The 15,153-nt window shown below is 39.8% G+C and overlaps 1 protein-coding gene across 1 annotated transcript in view; it reads right to left on the bottom strand.

The window, feature by feature from the left end:
- Positions 1-2,562: 2,562 nt before the first annotated feature.
- Positions 2,563-15,153, bottom strand: part of LOC103146427 (CCR4-NOT transcription complex subunit 3-like) — a 28,804-nt gene continuing 16,213 nt past the window's right edge. The window contains exons 8-19 of the mRNA XM_007564344.2: positions 14,852-14,980; positions 14,678-14,768; positions 14,197-14,330; positions 12,739-12,795; positions 11,566-12,484; positions 10,604-10,709; positions 10,260-10,407; positions 8,368-8,458; positions 7,913-8,114; positions 5,610-5,742; positions 5,344-5,469; positions 2,563-4,980 (exon numbers count right to left, since the gene is read on the bottom strand). Of these exons, the coding sequence (XP_007564406.1) occupies positions 4,882-4,980; positions 5,344-5,469; positions 5,610-5,742; positions 7,913-8,114; positions 8,368-8,458; positions 10,260-10,407; positions 10,604-10,709; positions 11,566-12,484; positions 12,739-12,795; positions 14,197-14,330; positions 14,678-14,768; positions 14,852-14,980 (2,235 nt within the window). The 3' untranslated portion in view covers positions 2,563-4,881. The remainder of the gene's footprint in view (positions 4,981-5,343; positions 5,470-5,609; positions 5,743-7,912; positions 8,115-8,367; positions 8,459-10,259; positions 10,408-10,603; positions 10,710-11,565; positions 12,485-12,738; positions 12,796-14,196; positions 14,331-14,677; positions 14,769-14,851; positions 14,981-15,153) is intronic.

The following is a 15,153-nucleotide window of genomic DNA, read 5'->3' as shown; positions in this document are numbered from 1 at the left end:
GTTTTAAGTTTGATTTAATCTGTGATAACGAGATATCCAGAGAGCTACTAGTTGGGTTAGTAATTTCTAGGGAATTTGCAAAAAAAAAACAAAAACAAAACAAGAACAAATTGCCTGGCTTTGGATGAAGGATGGATGAACACGTACAGTGCATATAAAATGTATTCACTCTGTTGGACATCTTAGCCCTGTTCTGTTTACAAATCCACCATGATTAACAAAACGTGTATTTTTTTTTTTTGACAGAAAGTTACCAAAAAGCCCCGTTAAAGTCAAACTGAAAACAGATTTTTTCCAGTGCCAAATATCGTAATTGGACTGTCTGACTTTGGATGTTGAGATCCAGAAATTGTGTCCATATAATCTTTGCAGTTTTGTTGTCTGAGGATCAGGATCCTTTCCTTACAACTGAAAACTGAATAGGTTTTATTTACATTCAACATCTCGATGTGTTTTATGCTGGGAAGGTTAGACGTCCTTTTGTCCTGAACCTGGCGCAGTTACCTACACACTAACACCACACTAATTTCCCAGGGTTCCACACAATGCAGCTCGCACATTCAAACTCTGTATTCATGAAAGCTTCAGAGAACAATTTAAACTGAATAAACGTCACATCTGCAGGCAGCAGTCCTGGATGAGGAGCTGTGATGGTCGGAGCATGCAGACAGTCATCCAAAAAGCAGCATGACAGAGCGGTTTGCTGCAGCCTGACTCTGGAGAACTGCAAAACACGGCCATATGGCCGCACGTCTCCATATGTCTGACTGTGGCAAACAACTGAGTGAAAACCGCGAGAAGAGTAAACAAACATCACTGCAGAACACGCACATGAAAGCAGGCCGAGTGTAAATAAGTGGGGCGGCGGTAGCCCAGAGGTGAAGGACAGGATGTGGGGGGAGTGGGGTACACACACACACACACACTGCAGAGGTACGTTATAGCGGCGGAGTGAAGCTGATTTGCCTGTGAGGGAGCCGCTCAGTGGGCAGCAGAGGCAGCTGCTGGTGTTAATGTATGTAACCATGTGAAAAACACCCAGGTGTGTTTGGTGAACGCAGAACGAGAGAAATATTTAACTCCCCGTCATCTTTTAGGCTTTTTATCGACTCATCTATAAAAATCTGGCAGATGAAGAGAGAACATCTGCTGTTAGGGTTATCCAAGCGGTCCTGTTAAAGTCCCGTACGTATGAAAATCCACCAATACAGAATAAAAAACATTTCGAGGCATAAAAAAAGTTAACATTTAAGTTTCAATTACAAAACACTGTTTATCCAAAAGGAAATTGAATGTTGTAACTCACATGATCAAAGTATTGCAGTGACCAGTCAGGATATCCAGTAGCAGTCAGTCTCGCAACAAATCTGAAGAGGCCTCTGACTAAAGACTGTTCCTGTTTGACAGTTTACCGACTGCTATGACATGCTAACAGCAGCAGAGATGATATTCCACAGTAATATGTTCTGGATTACACCACCAGTTGTTGACAAACATTGCTAATCCAGCTCCTTTGTTTTTGTTTTTAAATTTGTCTGACTGTTAGGTCAGAGAGATGTTGGAGGAGGGGAAACAATTTATTTTACCAAAAATCAAAATTGCCAAAATAAAAGCACACATGGAATGTTTTTCCTTTTTTTCCCCCCCCACGTAAAATGGAAAAAAAATGTATTGTGAATTTTTTCCTTTTATGGTTTATTCCCAGCAACAAAAATTATAACTTTTTTCTGAAAAACTTTTTAATTCAGCCATGTAAAGTTTTTTTTTAATTTGTAGCACAGTGATTCATGCAAAAGTAGTCATGTATATTTTTCAGTTTGCCTACACATCTATATTAAAAATCTATTTAAAAAATGCCTGTAACTTTCTTCCTGCCAACCACTTTTTCCTGGTCACCATGGGAACCTGCAGCTGTATTTTTTCCACTTTCAACTCAAGCATAAACCATGTGGGGAAAAAAGAACAAGCACAGATTTCTGAAAAGTAATTCTTTATTAATATTTTACAATCCTTTTATCATGGTTATGTCATTATTTACTTTTTCAGCGCCACTTTGCAAGTGTCATTATTCCATGCTGTCTGACGACAACAACAAACGGAAAAAAATGAACGAAACATAAAGGAGAGGTTTAAAGAATGAGAGTCTATTCAACACTTTTGACAAGGAGCAGAAAGAGATTCACATTTGGGTTCGACCTCTCGTCCCGCCCGCTTGTCAAAAATCAGTAAACAAAAAAGGTTAAAAGCAGGACTGTCAGTCAAGTGAATACGTGTCGGGTTTTGTGTCTCGTCTTTGTGTTCGGCTTTAAAAAAACAACAACAAGAAAAAAAACAACAACTCAAACTCCTGTCCAGAAGTAACTGATCTTTAAAAAGGACGCAGAGCTCCGTCCTTGTGTTTTCTTTAAAATGATTTTCCTCACTTCTGAAAAAGAAAAAAAGTAATATACAATCTACCACAACAAATACAAAATATAAAGATGGTTTCTCTTTCAGCAGCTGCTCCAAACATTGGAGAATATTTGTTTATTTTATTAAAAAAGAAAAAATGCTTTTTGTTTGTTTTTTTGTGAAATGAAAAGGGCCACTGTAGAGTACGAATACAGGCAAACACTTCCCAAATGAGGCCAAAATTAAAAGTACGAATTGCTGCTGAAAGGTTGCTCGCTTGTTGTTGTGCTGGCTGATACATTTCCTCATAAAATGGTCAATTGAATACTTCCTGAGAAAAAAAGGAAATATCTACCTGGCATGAAGAAGAAGACAAAGAGGAAGGCAGGAGTCTGGCCGAGAGAGAAACAAAGGAAGAGGGACAAAACGAGGAAGTGGTCCGGGTGTCCAGGATGGTACATGGGCTGTTATGTATGTGTGAGTTCATTGTGAATTTAATTGGATCCATGAGAGTGTAAACATGAAGCAGAGACCTGCAGGACAGAGGAGAAGTGGGCAGCAGTGCTGGTGTTTGTGCTCTTTGGCACATAGAGGAGGAGGAGGAAGGAAAGGAGGAAGCTGGGCCTGAATGAGCAAAACAAACTTGGCTGCTGGAAGCATCCAACACCTGCAACTCTCATCACACCTGCAGCTTTTTATGTTCAAGGATCCTCTCTTGTAATCTGGCTAAATCTAGTCGCGCTGGCAGTTTTTATTTTCGCTGTTTGAAATCATCAGAAAGCAGGAAACAAGCTTGTGAGTGTTTCCGCGGCGATGATAGGTGTCGTTGGGCTCTTCACTCACAAATTTTCCAATTAGGATTAATTAGAAATCGCTCAAATTTCTCCCAATTCATCAAAAAACCAAATATGATGCTGTCTTTTACTCAAATTGCTGCTGTAGGAGAATATGCCCTGATTTCTCTGCAGTAACTTAAATATTGTGTTGTAAGTGCTAATCCAATCTTCATAAAACATCAAGAGCTTCATGTTCATGGCCAAAAGAGGAAAAGGAGTGCTCTGCAAATACAACAGAATTGAATAAGACCTGCGTTATATAATCTCACAACAAATGCAAGTTCATAAAAAATGCGTAAAAAAACAATATTACATCTTAGCTTTTGTTTCAAAAGATAAAAACTTGCCTTTACAGTTCTGGTCTATTAGTTTATGTTCTTAGACACTTTGATTTGATTTAACTGTGAGATTCTCAAGAAGTAAAACTATTCAGTTGTGTTTTATTTGAAGCACTGTTGTAGATTTGATGAACTATCTTTTCTTTATTTACTTGAATTTTATCTTTTTGCCCATGCTTTTAGTTGCTCTCAACCTCTGTTCCTCGAAATGCTATTTGTTTTTAGGAATTCATTTCCTTTAAAGGTCGCAGTCAATGAAAAAAGTGTATCCAGGACATTTTTGTCTCGCTGTTTTGGTTCACCTTCTCCTTGTTGGTGTGAAAAACAATCCATGTAAACAGATACCGCTGGAGGAAAGAGACCTGAAGTTGGATTCTATTTCTGTGCATCTGTTTGCAGAGCGTGACATAACGCTGCCCACCAGGTAAGAGTCGGTTACTACCAGCACCTCTCCGGCTGTTTGTCACCCTCCTCCACCACAGGCCTGACGGAAGTAAAAACAGTGCAGGATAATTTTGGACCTCGCAAAAATGCTCTTTGGGCTTTTATAAAGGAACACAACAGAGTTGAGCGAGGCCCGTGGTGCCACCTACGACAAACAGCCACTGGCGCCGGTGTTAACGCAAAGGTGAAGTCAGGTTGTTGAGGCGAGAACAAACACTCGAGGGAGCAGCAGGGTGGAATGACAGGATCTAACATTTTGGGTCCAAATTTAACAATTATGAACCTCTTCAATCATCTGAAGAAGTTTTCAGGGCTTAAAATCATGTTTGTTTAAATTGTTTGTGGAAAAAGAGCCAGAAATTGTTTCTTGCTGCAGCATTTGAAGGCGACTTCCCCAATTTCTTGAATAATTGTGTGTATAAAATCTCTTTGGTCCTGATGGGACCGAGAGAACGTAAAGCCAGCGTAAGAGCATGATAATAACATAATTCTCTGACAACCTAGACTGATTTTATGTCTGGCTGCTAAAAAAGGATGCAAATAAAAATAATATGATGGAGGGATGGAGGAGAAGAGAAGGAGGAAGGAGATGACAGGGTGTGAGGAATTGTCTCTGTCAGTGTGAGGATAGTAAGGCGGGTTTGGAGGGTCAGGTGGGAGGAAGGGGGCTTCAAATGTGCATTTGCAAACCTGGCCACCCCCCCTTCCCCACCCCTAAGCTGACCCTCCAGTCTCCTTTCCCCCCAGAGAGCTGAGGTCAAATCCAGGAATGTCAGCAGGCGGATCACCCGTCTTCATTCGTTTGTCTGTCTGTGCATCCGTCTGTCCTCCTCTTACTTTCTCAGCTGTCCGTTCATCGGTATCTGTGCGTGTCACTGGAGGTCTCGGTCCTCTAGGTACCGGTACTCAAAGGTGAACCCCTCTTTTTTCCGCTGGCCCCACTTCTCATAGTCGAAATAAATGTATGTTCCCTAAAAAAAAGGAAAGATTGGGAAAATATTATTATCTGGCGTTCCCCAGGGTGTGGTCCTCAGCCCACTTCCAAGTTGCCCCCAGATCTGTGGGGGTTAGGCGTCACAGTCACACACAATTAATTAAAATACTTCAGACTCTCTCTAAAAATGCTTTTAAGTGCCTATTTTAACAGTTTCAACATGAAATATACATTAATATGCATTAATGCACAGAGTGGAGAACATTTTAGGACAACCAGAAGGTCATTTCTACAGTCAGCCTTCCTTACTTCTGCTCTTCAGGTTTCAGACAATCAGCGCCAAGGACAACAACTGCAGCAACTGGATTTGATTAGCAGGTGAGCATAAATCCAAACTGACCTGCTCATACTCATCAGTGATGGTCTTGGGCTCTTCGTGCCTCTGAAACCACATCATGTACTTTGTGTGGAACCTCCATGACTGCTTCTTCAGGGCCTTGGCTGCCAGATACTGGGCCTTAGTGCCCTGCACACAGCGGGGAGCAGAGGGGACATGAAGTAAATCAGGAACGGCTGCAGTGTTCATAGCATTTATCATCAGATAACCCAGTTAAATTAGAATTAAAAACTCCTCATTAGAACCGTGTTACATGAACACAGAATTACCTCCAGGTAGTAAAAGATGAAGAACAACGTTTCCGTGGAAAGCCTCTGGTAAAACTCTACAGTGTCGGAATGAGGTGGTGGCATCTGGTGGTGGAAGGGTGGGGTGGGGCAGGGGTTCCTCATCAGGTACTGCCTGCAGCGGCGACACAGAGACTTAGCAACAATCAGCTCCTCTGTAACAGTGTTGACCAGACATATAACACGTGTTCATGAAATAATTACTGAAACACTGAAATAAGGGAATTTATTCATTCAATACAAAAATACTTTCTCACACCACAAAAAAACTTTTACATGTATTCCAATAGCATACTATTGATTTTTATTATTATTTAAAATAATCACATATACAATATTTAAAAACAAACCTATTACATTTTCTAAGTGTAGCGCTGCTGGCCCACATAAAGCATTCATGCATTTTTAAAGGCGTTCTAACAGGCAGTGAACTGCAGCACGGCTTTGAACACAGATTTTAACCGTTGAACTGTTTCAGAACATCTTTTCTTCTTATTTAATGATTTCACACCGTTGAAATTTTTTCTGTGTTTTTCTTAATCTTCTTTATTTTCAGACTAATGCTGTAGTTTGGCTTTGTTTCTTGCTGGTTAATTAACTCTAATTAAAAGAAAATAATGGACCAATTCCAACAGAAATTAATTTGAAGGGATATAATTAATAAGAATATAACTAATCCAATTTTTTTTGTTGTAGAACAGCAGTGGGATAATGTGGGTGTTTTTTTAGGATAATATATATACATTTTTAAGATAAACACAACTGAGTTCAGATCAAATCTGAACACGGATTCTACAACCCCAAAGTTTGCCCTCGCTGATTCATTTTAAGCTGCTAAGCAAACTGCATTTTCAGCCAACTTCTGTATTTTTAGATCCCGTGTGGCGTGAAAAATAACAATCACCACATCATAATCTTTATGGAGTGGTAGCTCGGAATATCTGACTAATGTGAGCTCTTCAACTCAAGCAGCAGAAATTATGGCTGTGAGCAGAAAAATAACGGCATGAGAGATTAGAAGTGAACCAGACTCAAGAAACAGAAACAGACAGAAGCGTTTTTCTGCTGCGACTGTAAAACACAAACAGGTAGTGTTGGAAGAGAGCTGTCGAGTGTTTGGATTTAAATGTCAATTGTAGATGTGTGGGCTGCAGATGCAGCAGCAGCAAACCGGGTTCTGACTGTGAATCTGTGTGCAGGTGTGCAGAGAACATCTGAGCTTCAGAAAATATGAAACGCAAAAAAGAGTCTCTAAGCTGCTTCCTTTGCTTAGAAATCGGCTGAATCTTTTTGGCATTACAAGTGTAAAGAGAAATACTTAAAAAAAAAAGATTTTTCATTTTCTTAAGGGAGATTAAAGACCAATATGTGCACATGTAGAATGCCAGTTAACAATGAATTTGAACAATTCTTAAAATTTTCTGTCAGAAAATGCAAAAAACCCAAGAAAACAAATGCATGACATAGACATATAAAAATATCAATAAATGTTTATTGTCGCTGTATTTAAAAGGGTACAAGTGTGTTGATTTGTATTTTTCATTCAAGCCTAATAAATTATTGAGTGATGTCTGTTTACCTTTAGGTTTGGTTTATTGTTAAGAAAGCAAGTGAAGCAAAATTTATTTGTTTACTTGGTCTTGACTTGTGCTTTCACTGTATAAATAATTAAAAAAGTATCTGTATCTTTAAAATATTTAAGATCCATGACAACTTTTCTAACAGATTTTCAGAAACTTTCACACGCCTTTAAAATAAACATAAAAGAAATCTTGTTGTTAATCCAGAACTGGGTTTTATCTCATCTCAAGGGTACCAAAGATATTTGCACTAAACCAAAAATACTTGGTAAGAGCCCATTTCCATTTATTATTATTATTATCTTGATTCTCATTCAGACCAGTTATATCTTACATAATATGATATATTAATAGTTTATTTTGAACATCTAGATGCAATAACATCAATTGTTTTCATAAAAAACAAAATCAATTTAAAAAAAACACTTAAAGGATGCTTTTAGAAGCTCAAAAAGCCGTGGGTTGAACAATAAAATGCCAAAGAGTGCCTGTAGATAACATTTATTAGAGTCACATTTTACAGTATGAACAGATCAGAGGAAATGACTTTAAATAATCAGCTCTCAGAGTGGGTCCAAAATGGAGGTGCACTGAGTGCTGAGGGCAACGAGTCCCACAGTTAGAGTCTCCATCCTGTATCCAAACATTTGATCCCTTTTACCTGTAATTATTTCAATAAAAGGAAGTGTGACAAGTTTACTGCACCTGATTCTCTCCGAGTCGGACGGGTGGGGCATGTGCGTCCACGCCGCCTCCTGCATGGCCTGTTGGTAGAGCTGGTCTTTGGAAAAGGGAACTGGCCCCAGTGGACAGACGCCCAGTGACGGGAGGATGCTGACCTCTGACAGGGAGGACTGAGGTGCTGACGGGGCCCCCGAGGGGGCCGTAGTGCTGCTTGGGAAGATGTCTGAGAGGACACAGGAAAAATGAGGGAACAGAAGTGGAGGAGGGGGAGGGAAAAGATGATGCAGCGGGAGGAGAGACAACAAGAAATAAAGTTGAGTCAGGGATGATTATATCAGCTGCAGCCTTTGTTCAGAAGCGGCTGAGAGTGGGAAGGGAGATGACATTTAGTTCCATTAAATCTGCTGCGTTTCTATTTCTGCTCGGTGGTAACCCCTCGGTCCTCCCGTTGGAGCACATGTTGGTGTGAATCCTACCTGAAGTAAGGTGCAGGGAGGACACATCTCCCTCAATCCCTGAGCTGGGTGCTGCTCGCTCGGCCATGGACCTGCTCAGAGGCTCCTGGGGCTGATGAGGACAGACAAGGACACTCATGGGAAAACAGATTCTCCTGGATGTGTGTGTAGAGTTGTTGTATCGTTCTGGGCGGAGGAACGCCAGTTCCGCTTCACTGATCAAGTTGCCAAGGAAATATGTTAGATTTTACTTCTTGGACTGTTTTGTGTTTTTGTTTTTTAACTCTCCTTCTTTCACTCCCCTGGGTTCAGGATATTATTTCAACACTACAAAATAAGTGTGACATAGATTTTGAGGACGTTTTTATTTGTCCTTCAGAAATCTGTAATATTCCAAAGCATTGCTTTTTTTTTTAAACCAAATTAGAAATTAAAAATTGCACCCACAGTAGCAACAGGCTATGATCATAAAACATGCACTTATCATCAGCTCCTCTCTTCCCTACTTCACAGTTTGTTCCAAAATTCCCAAAAGTTCATTTGCATAAAACGTGAAGTTGTTCTGTCATTATTTCTATATAACAAAGCTCTCTCCTCGCAACATTTGTATCTTTCTGTCTTTATCAATTTTATTGACTTTACATGCTAACTGAGGCGTGTGGAATCTGAAATTGAAATTTGGGGTCTTTCACAATTTCTCAGAGTATTGTGCGTTCTGATCTTTCATTGAATTTTTTTTAGATTTTAACTCCTGAGAAGATTGGCAACTGGTTGTTTTTCTCTGTGCAGAAAATTCAACAAAGGACAAATTCAACAAACCACCCTTTGCTTATTGATGGGTCATTGCTGAGATTCTTCTTAGTTGACATTGTGCTATACCAGTAAACTGAAAACTTGTGCAGTTAGAGGTGGAAACAATGATGGTGATCAATTAACAATCTGCGTTACCCGTCTGCTCCTTTCTCTCTTGACATGTTCCCAGTTGATGTAAGGGCGTACTTCCTTTTTCAAACATGATATTGCCATTTTGGCTTGAAGTTACTTAAAAAACAATAACAGTGAAAATTGTAGATGTTTTTTGTGCAACTGGTGTTAAATTTACATCCATTTAAAAGCTGGTAAATTTGACATTTCCCAGAATTTTACTAGATTTTGCAGATGAACACACAACTGTGAAAATGTATGTGAATCAGTGCTACACAAACACGTAATGCATTTAAGGAACCATTTTTGATTTGCATTTGGCTACAAAAAGGCTATTCCAGCTTTTCAAATTATATCCACAAATACAACTATAGATAACAGCTTGATGGGAACAAAACTCTACGTTTGCATCCAAGAAGTTCTCCCCAAAGAGAGATAAATCTGGATTAGAATGGTGTCTGGTGGGTTTATAAGAACAGTTTGTCGCAACCTGCTTGCAAAAAGTGCCCAAAAATCCCATTTCAAGTCAGTTATTAAGGCATGTTTGTTGTCTGTTATAGTTGAATCAAAACACTGGTCATTTCTTAAATTAAGAAACCTTGGACATGATTGGAAAGGCAGCCAAAAGGCAGAGAAAAACCTTAAGACTTTTAGAAAACCAGGAGACAACTCTGCTAAATTACTCATATCCGCCGCCTTTTTCACATTTTATCACATTACAGCCTCAAACCTTCCAGAGACCATCATAAAGTGATGCATAATTGTTAAATGGAAGGAAAATTATATTCTGTTTTAATTTCTTGTTTTTACAATGAATATGGGAAGTTTAGTTTGCATTTGTTTTCACACCCTCTTTACTCTTTTATCCCTGAATAAAAGCTTGTGCAAACAAAAACCACCAAATGTCAGCTAATTAGTGGTACATTTAGAGAACATCAGTGAACAAAAGGTACGATGAAGAGCAGGAGACAACGCTGTATTCTCCTCACCTTGATGCTTTCAGGTGGCTGTGAGTAGGACAGCGGCCCGTTCTGAAGGCTTCCACCACTCGTTGTTTTAGCCTCACTGTACGACGCCGGCGATGGGGAGGTGGACAACAAACCCATGGAGCCAAGTAAACTGGGACCAGTGTCCTTACTGGGAAGGAGGAACAGTGGTGCAAGCAATCAAATTTATATATTTCACATGACATATTGCTCAGCCAATCAGCAATATAACAATAAAAATAAAAAGCAAATGTAAAAATTTCTAAATAAATAAACAAATATTGAAGATCGGTCAGGCTGATGAAAATAAATTTACTTCAGAAGTTCTTCTTGTACTTTAAACTTACAGCTGATTGGCTGTGGAGGTCAGAGATGAGGATTGGCTGCTTTGTGATTGGGTGGCACTGTTGAGGGCGGAGTCTGTTGTGCTATCTGCTACCACAGCACTGTGACCTGTAGAGAGAGAGAGCAAACCATCAAAATGAACTCTGTAGCTCAATAAATAAAATGTCTGACTCTTCACAAATTATCGTTTAGAGACAACAAAAATAATCCTAAATGTTTCAGAATACCAGAGTTCAAGAGCCTGTGTTAAAAATGAAAAATATTTTTGGGAGTTTGGGTTTATTAGTGAGCTTTTTAACAGCTGAATGCACTCTGAGGTTAGATAAATTGTCTATGTTTAACTCTTATTCAAACATTTGGCTGATTAGCACTAGTGAGTGTTCGTGTGGAGATTTTGAGTAGCTAAGCTGTTGTAGATGATAGCAGGCCTAAAACATTTTTGCTACTTAGGGGGAATTCAGAGTCTGGAATCTTTACCCCAGTATTTTAATGGATGCTTTGAAAATGGCAAATAAATAAAAATAAGAGTTTTGTTGTTCCATCCTGCAGCAGATTAAACCCGATAACCATACACTATGCAAATCAGGAAAGCATCAAAAACCGTGTTTCAAAAACATGACTGGGTTGAATCTTTAACAAGATGTCCTTCACTTTCTAACATCTAGGCGACTTTCATTTACACTCATGTAAATTATTATTATTTTATTATTTTTCCAAATTTCCCAATATACATGGTAAGATAGTAAATTGTGGTGATAGTTTAAGGAAAGCATTTACCAACCAATCAATACAAACAACAATAATGTCAGGTCAAAAGTCTTGTTTTGTTGTTTTATATTTCATAAAAATGCCCTTAATATATTGGTTTAGTTTCTATTTTCTAATTTACATATACCCAAATGCCAGAAGAACAAGCGTGATTTATATTTAGATGAACGGACTCGGGTGGAGGTCAGATACTCACTGGTGCTACCGTTCTGCTTCTGTCTGCTCGGCGGTCGACCGGACAGGGATGAGCTTCCTCCTCCGACTCCGCTCCCTGCGGATCCTGAGCTGCCGCCGTTGCTTCCGATAACTCCTATTCCGCTTCCAGGAGCTAAGCTCCCGATGGGGCTCTGCGGCCCCAGGGAAGACCCCTGCACCCCCGATTGACCTGAACCCAAGCCCAGAATCCCCGAGCCGACGCTCCCCACTATAGAAGCCGTGCCGAGCATGCCTCCCTGCGAGGACGTCGGCCCGCCGACCGCGATGCTGCCGCTACCGATGGCGCCCACCCCGCTGTTGGTCGTTGTGCTGCTGACGCCGCCGAGAGAGCCCGGTAACCCTGAGCTGGCCGTGCCCGAGGCGGCCGCCTGAGCGTAGGGGGTTGGGGTGGAGCTTGAGAGAAGACCCACCATATTGCTTAGGGACGCCGGCATCCCTGACAGGCCGGGGCTGGTGGAGATGGAGCTTTTCCCCAGAGAGGGCCCCAGACTGAGGCCAAGGCTGTTGGAGGTCGCCGTGGGACCCGAAGGCGCCTGGGGCAGGGAGTTCGAAGTCAGGAGCCCCTGTGTGCTGGGTGGCGAGGACGCTGACGAGGCGCTGTGGCTGTTGGTGGAGGTGCTGGAGTTGATGGGAGCCGAAGAGATCGGCGAGTTTTTGGCCTGCTGCTGCTGCACCGACGGGTGAGGCGGCTGCTGCGTGGCGTTGCTGTAGCTACCGGCTAAAGTGTTGGAGAAAGGACCCCCCACTGCGCTAAGATGACTGCTTCCAGAGCCACCGATGCCTCCGCCAGCAACAGAAACCAGAGAGGATGAGGTGAGCCCCGAGGCAGAAGAAGACGAAGAGGAGGAAGAGGAGGACGAAGATAATGACGAGGAGGGATTTCCATTCTTCACTGGTGACTGGAAAAGAAACGCAAAGGATTTTGTTTGTTAAATTCGGCTGCACAGATTTCAAGATAAGACTGGCAATTAATAAATGCTTCAATAAAAACTGTGCATTGTATCCACAGCTCAAGAACATAAGTCATCATAAAAACGTGTTAAAATTGTATGAATGAGTTGAAATCTGAGATGTCAATTTATTTTAACTATTTACATTTAAAACCTCAAAAACAACATTTCATCATTAAGTCTACATTAGCGTTTATACCAACCTGACTGACTTCACTGTCCGTCGAACGTCCCCTCTTCTTGTCATCTTCTGAGTTCTCCTGGAAATTGAATCACAGTCAGGTTTCAGAAAAGGACTGACATCAGAAACAATGTCAGATTACATCAAACAAGTAAACACCAGTCATTTTCAAGATGACATTTCTCAGAACAGTCAACATCTTTCTAAGTTGAATTGCATGTTTTAAAGAGTGCATATGATTGCAAATCAAAATTATTTCTGATAAAATTGAAAAAAATACTCATTCATTTTTATGAACATACAGTCTCAGTTCTAATAAATATTGAACAATTTTCCTAAAATTTGAAAAATGATTTGCCAAATTGTGATAATCTTTTAAAATAGGGAATATTTTCAAAGATGCATTAATTTGACAAGAGACCAAAAATATTAATTTACTTAGAAGGCAAACATTTACACTTGCAGATTCAGAGGAGAATTAATACTTTTTTCTTACCTTCATTGAAGAAAAACTATAAGAATATATTTTTTTATTTATCTACAAAGCACTAAGTATGAATAAATAAATGAAGATGCTATATTGTGAGAATCGACTGTGAAGCACTGATACTGGAGTCTACATAGCTGAACCTGTGGAATAAGTACATAAAACAAAAAGAAGTGGTCCGAGCTTTAAGCCTTGGGGCCTCTCTGGGAGAGATAGGGGATTTTTTTGTTGCAGGATTTTTACACACTTCCCAGTTTTGAGGCCAGTACTATACCTGTCGAAACCAGTTCAGTTTTTTTTTTCTAAACATCTTTTTACATTTACTAAATGCTATGCAAACACTAAAGTGCAATGCTTTAGTGTTTACATGACCAAAAAAAGTAAAAACCACTTCTGATTAGTGTAATTTAGAATGAAGCAAGCACTCTGCTTCCCTTATAAGTCAATGTTAGTATGTGAAAGAGAAACTTTTGAGATTAAGTTTACATTTTCAATGAGTAATGGTAGCATCCTGCACACATCTTTCACATTTCCTTTAATCCCAGAAAAAAAAACCTCTCTTGATCAGCACTGCAAAATACCATAACTCCCACTTGCATATCAGACTTATAATAACTACTTTTACCCACTGAATGAGAGTGTAGAAGCAGAAGAGATGATATGAAACCAATAGAAGAGAATATAAAGAGCAGATGGCAAGGCTCTACAAAGGTGCAATTATCTTCCGCACATATTTTAGATACTGATGTGCCTTGATTTGAGCTAGAGGTAATAACTGACTTAATTGTTCATGATTACCATTGTTAGATTAAAACATCTTTCAGGTCAATGATGAAACAATCTAAGCCATTCTTTCTTTATACAAATGAATGGATTACAGTTTTTTTAACCTCATATTGCTAGAGGATCAAAAACCAGGAAGAACAGAAGTAAAAACAAACAGAAAGGGCAAACAATTGATGTGCGTGAAATGAAAAGGATCGTTTTTCTCACCGTAGTGCAAGTGGCAGGCGAAGGAGGGATTGGTGAGGATGAGGTGGTGGAGGTCGGTGTGCTGCTGGAGTTCTGGAAGATCTCGTCCTCCAAGTGTGAGGGTCCTGGAGGGGAGGTGGCGAGTAATTGTTGAGCTGGAAACAGAAAAGACACAAAAGGTTTCAGCCTCTATTGTGAATTTTTAGTCTTTTGTTTATTATTGTAGGTCAAGGTTTGATCTAGACCAATTCAACTTGTTGAGCTCACGGTTAAATATTTATTATTTATTGTAGAGTTCAAGTAATTAAAAGATTTATACACATTCTTATGCTTAAATGACCAAAAAAATATTTATGGGATTCTTTAAAGTGATTTTTTTGCAAGACGTCCATTGGAATACAATACAACCAGGTTCTTCTGTACTTGTTTTGATGTGTAATCAAGATGTTTCCCCCAAGGGAAGTCACAATGCTTGTACCAAAAAACTATTTTCTATACGTACGGTATTCATCCAGGTCGAGATCGTCATATATATAATCGTTCTCCTCAAAGTCTGGATCCTGCGATGACTCTCTGTAGTACTCAACATCATCCTTTGGAGAGAAAGCACAAATACTTCAATCTTAGTTAAATATCACATATTAAAGCTGTGTGTCTCTGCAGTTTTTTGACAAACCTTGATCTTCCTGATGGCTTCGACCTGCAGTGAGTCATTGTCCAGCATTCTCAGTATCGTCTCCAGCATTTGGATGTGATACCGATGCTTCTCAATGAACTTTTTCAGCTCCTCGATCCGGTCCTGCTTCTGTAGGACAACAACAGGTCAACTTAATCAGCTGTTTTTTATCCAGGCACAAAGGTTTTTTAACATTACCTTATGAAGGTTTTACATTCCTGTGCAATAAGTTTTGCATTCCCATGAAATACCTTTGTGTTTCCTTACAATAATGTATTTTTTACTAGTCTGTTCATGCGGCA

The sequence above is a fragment of the Poecilia formosa genome, unplaced genomic scaffold (assembly GCF_000485575.1).
Source record: "Poecilia formosa unplaced genomic scaffold, Poecilia_formosa-5.1.2 Scaffold158, whole genome shotgun sequence".
Taxonomy (NCBI): Eukaryota; Metazoa; Chordata; class Actinopteri; order Cyprinodontiformes; family Poeciliidae; genus Poecilia; species Poecilia formosa.
Note: the sequence above shows the minus strand (reverse complement) of the source record. Positions and strands in the feature narration are given on the sequence as shown.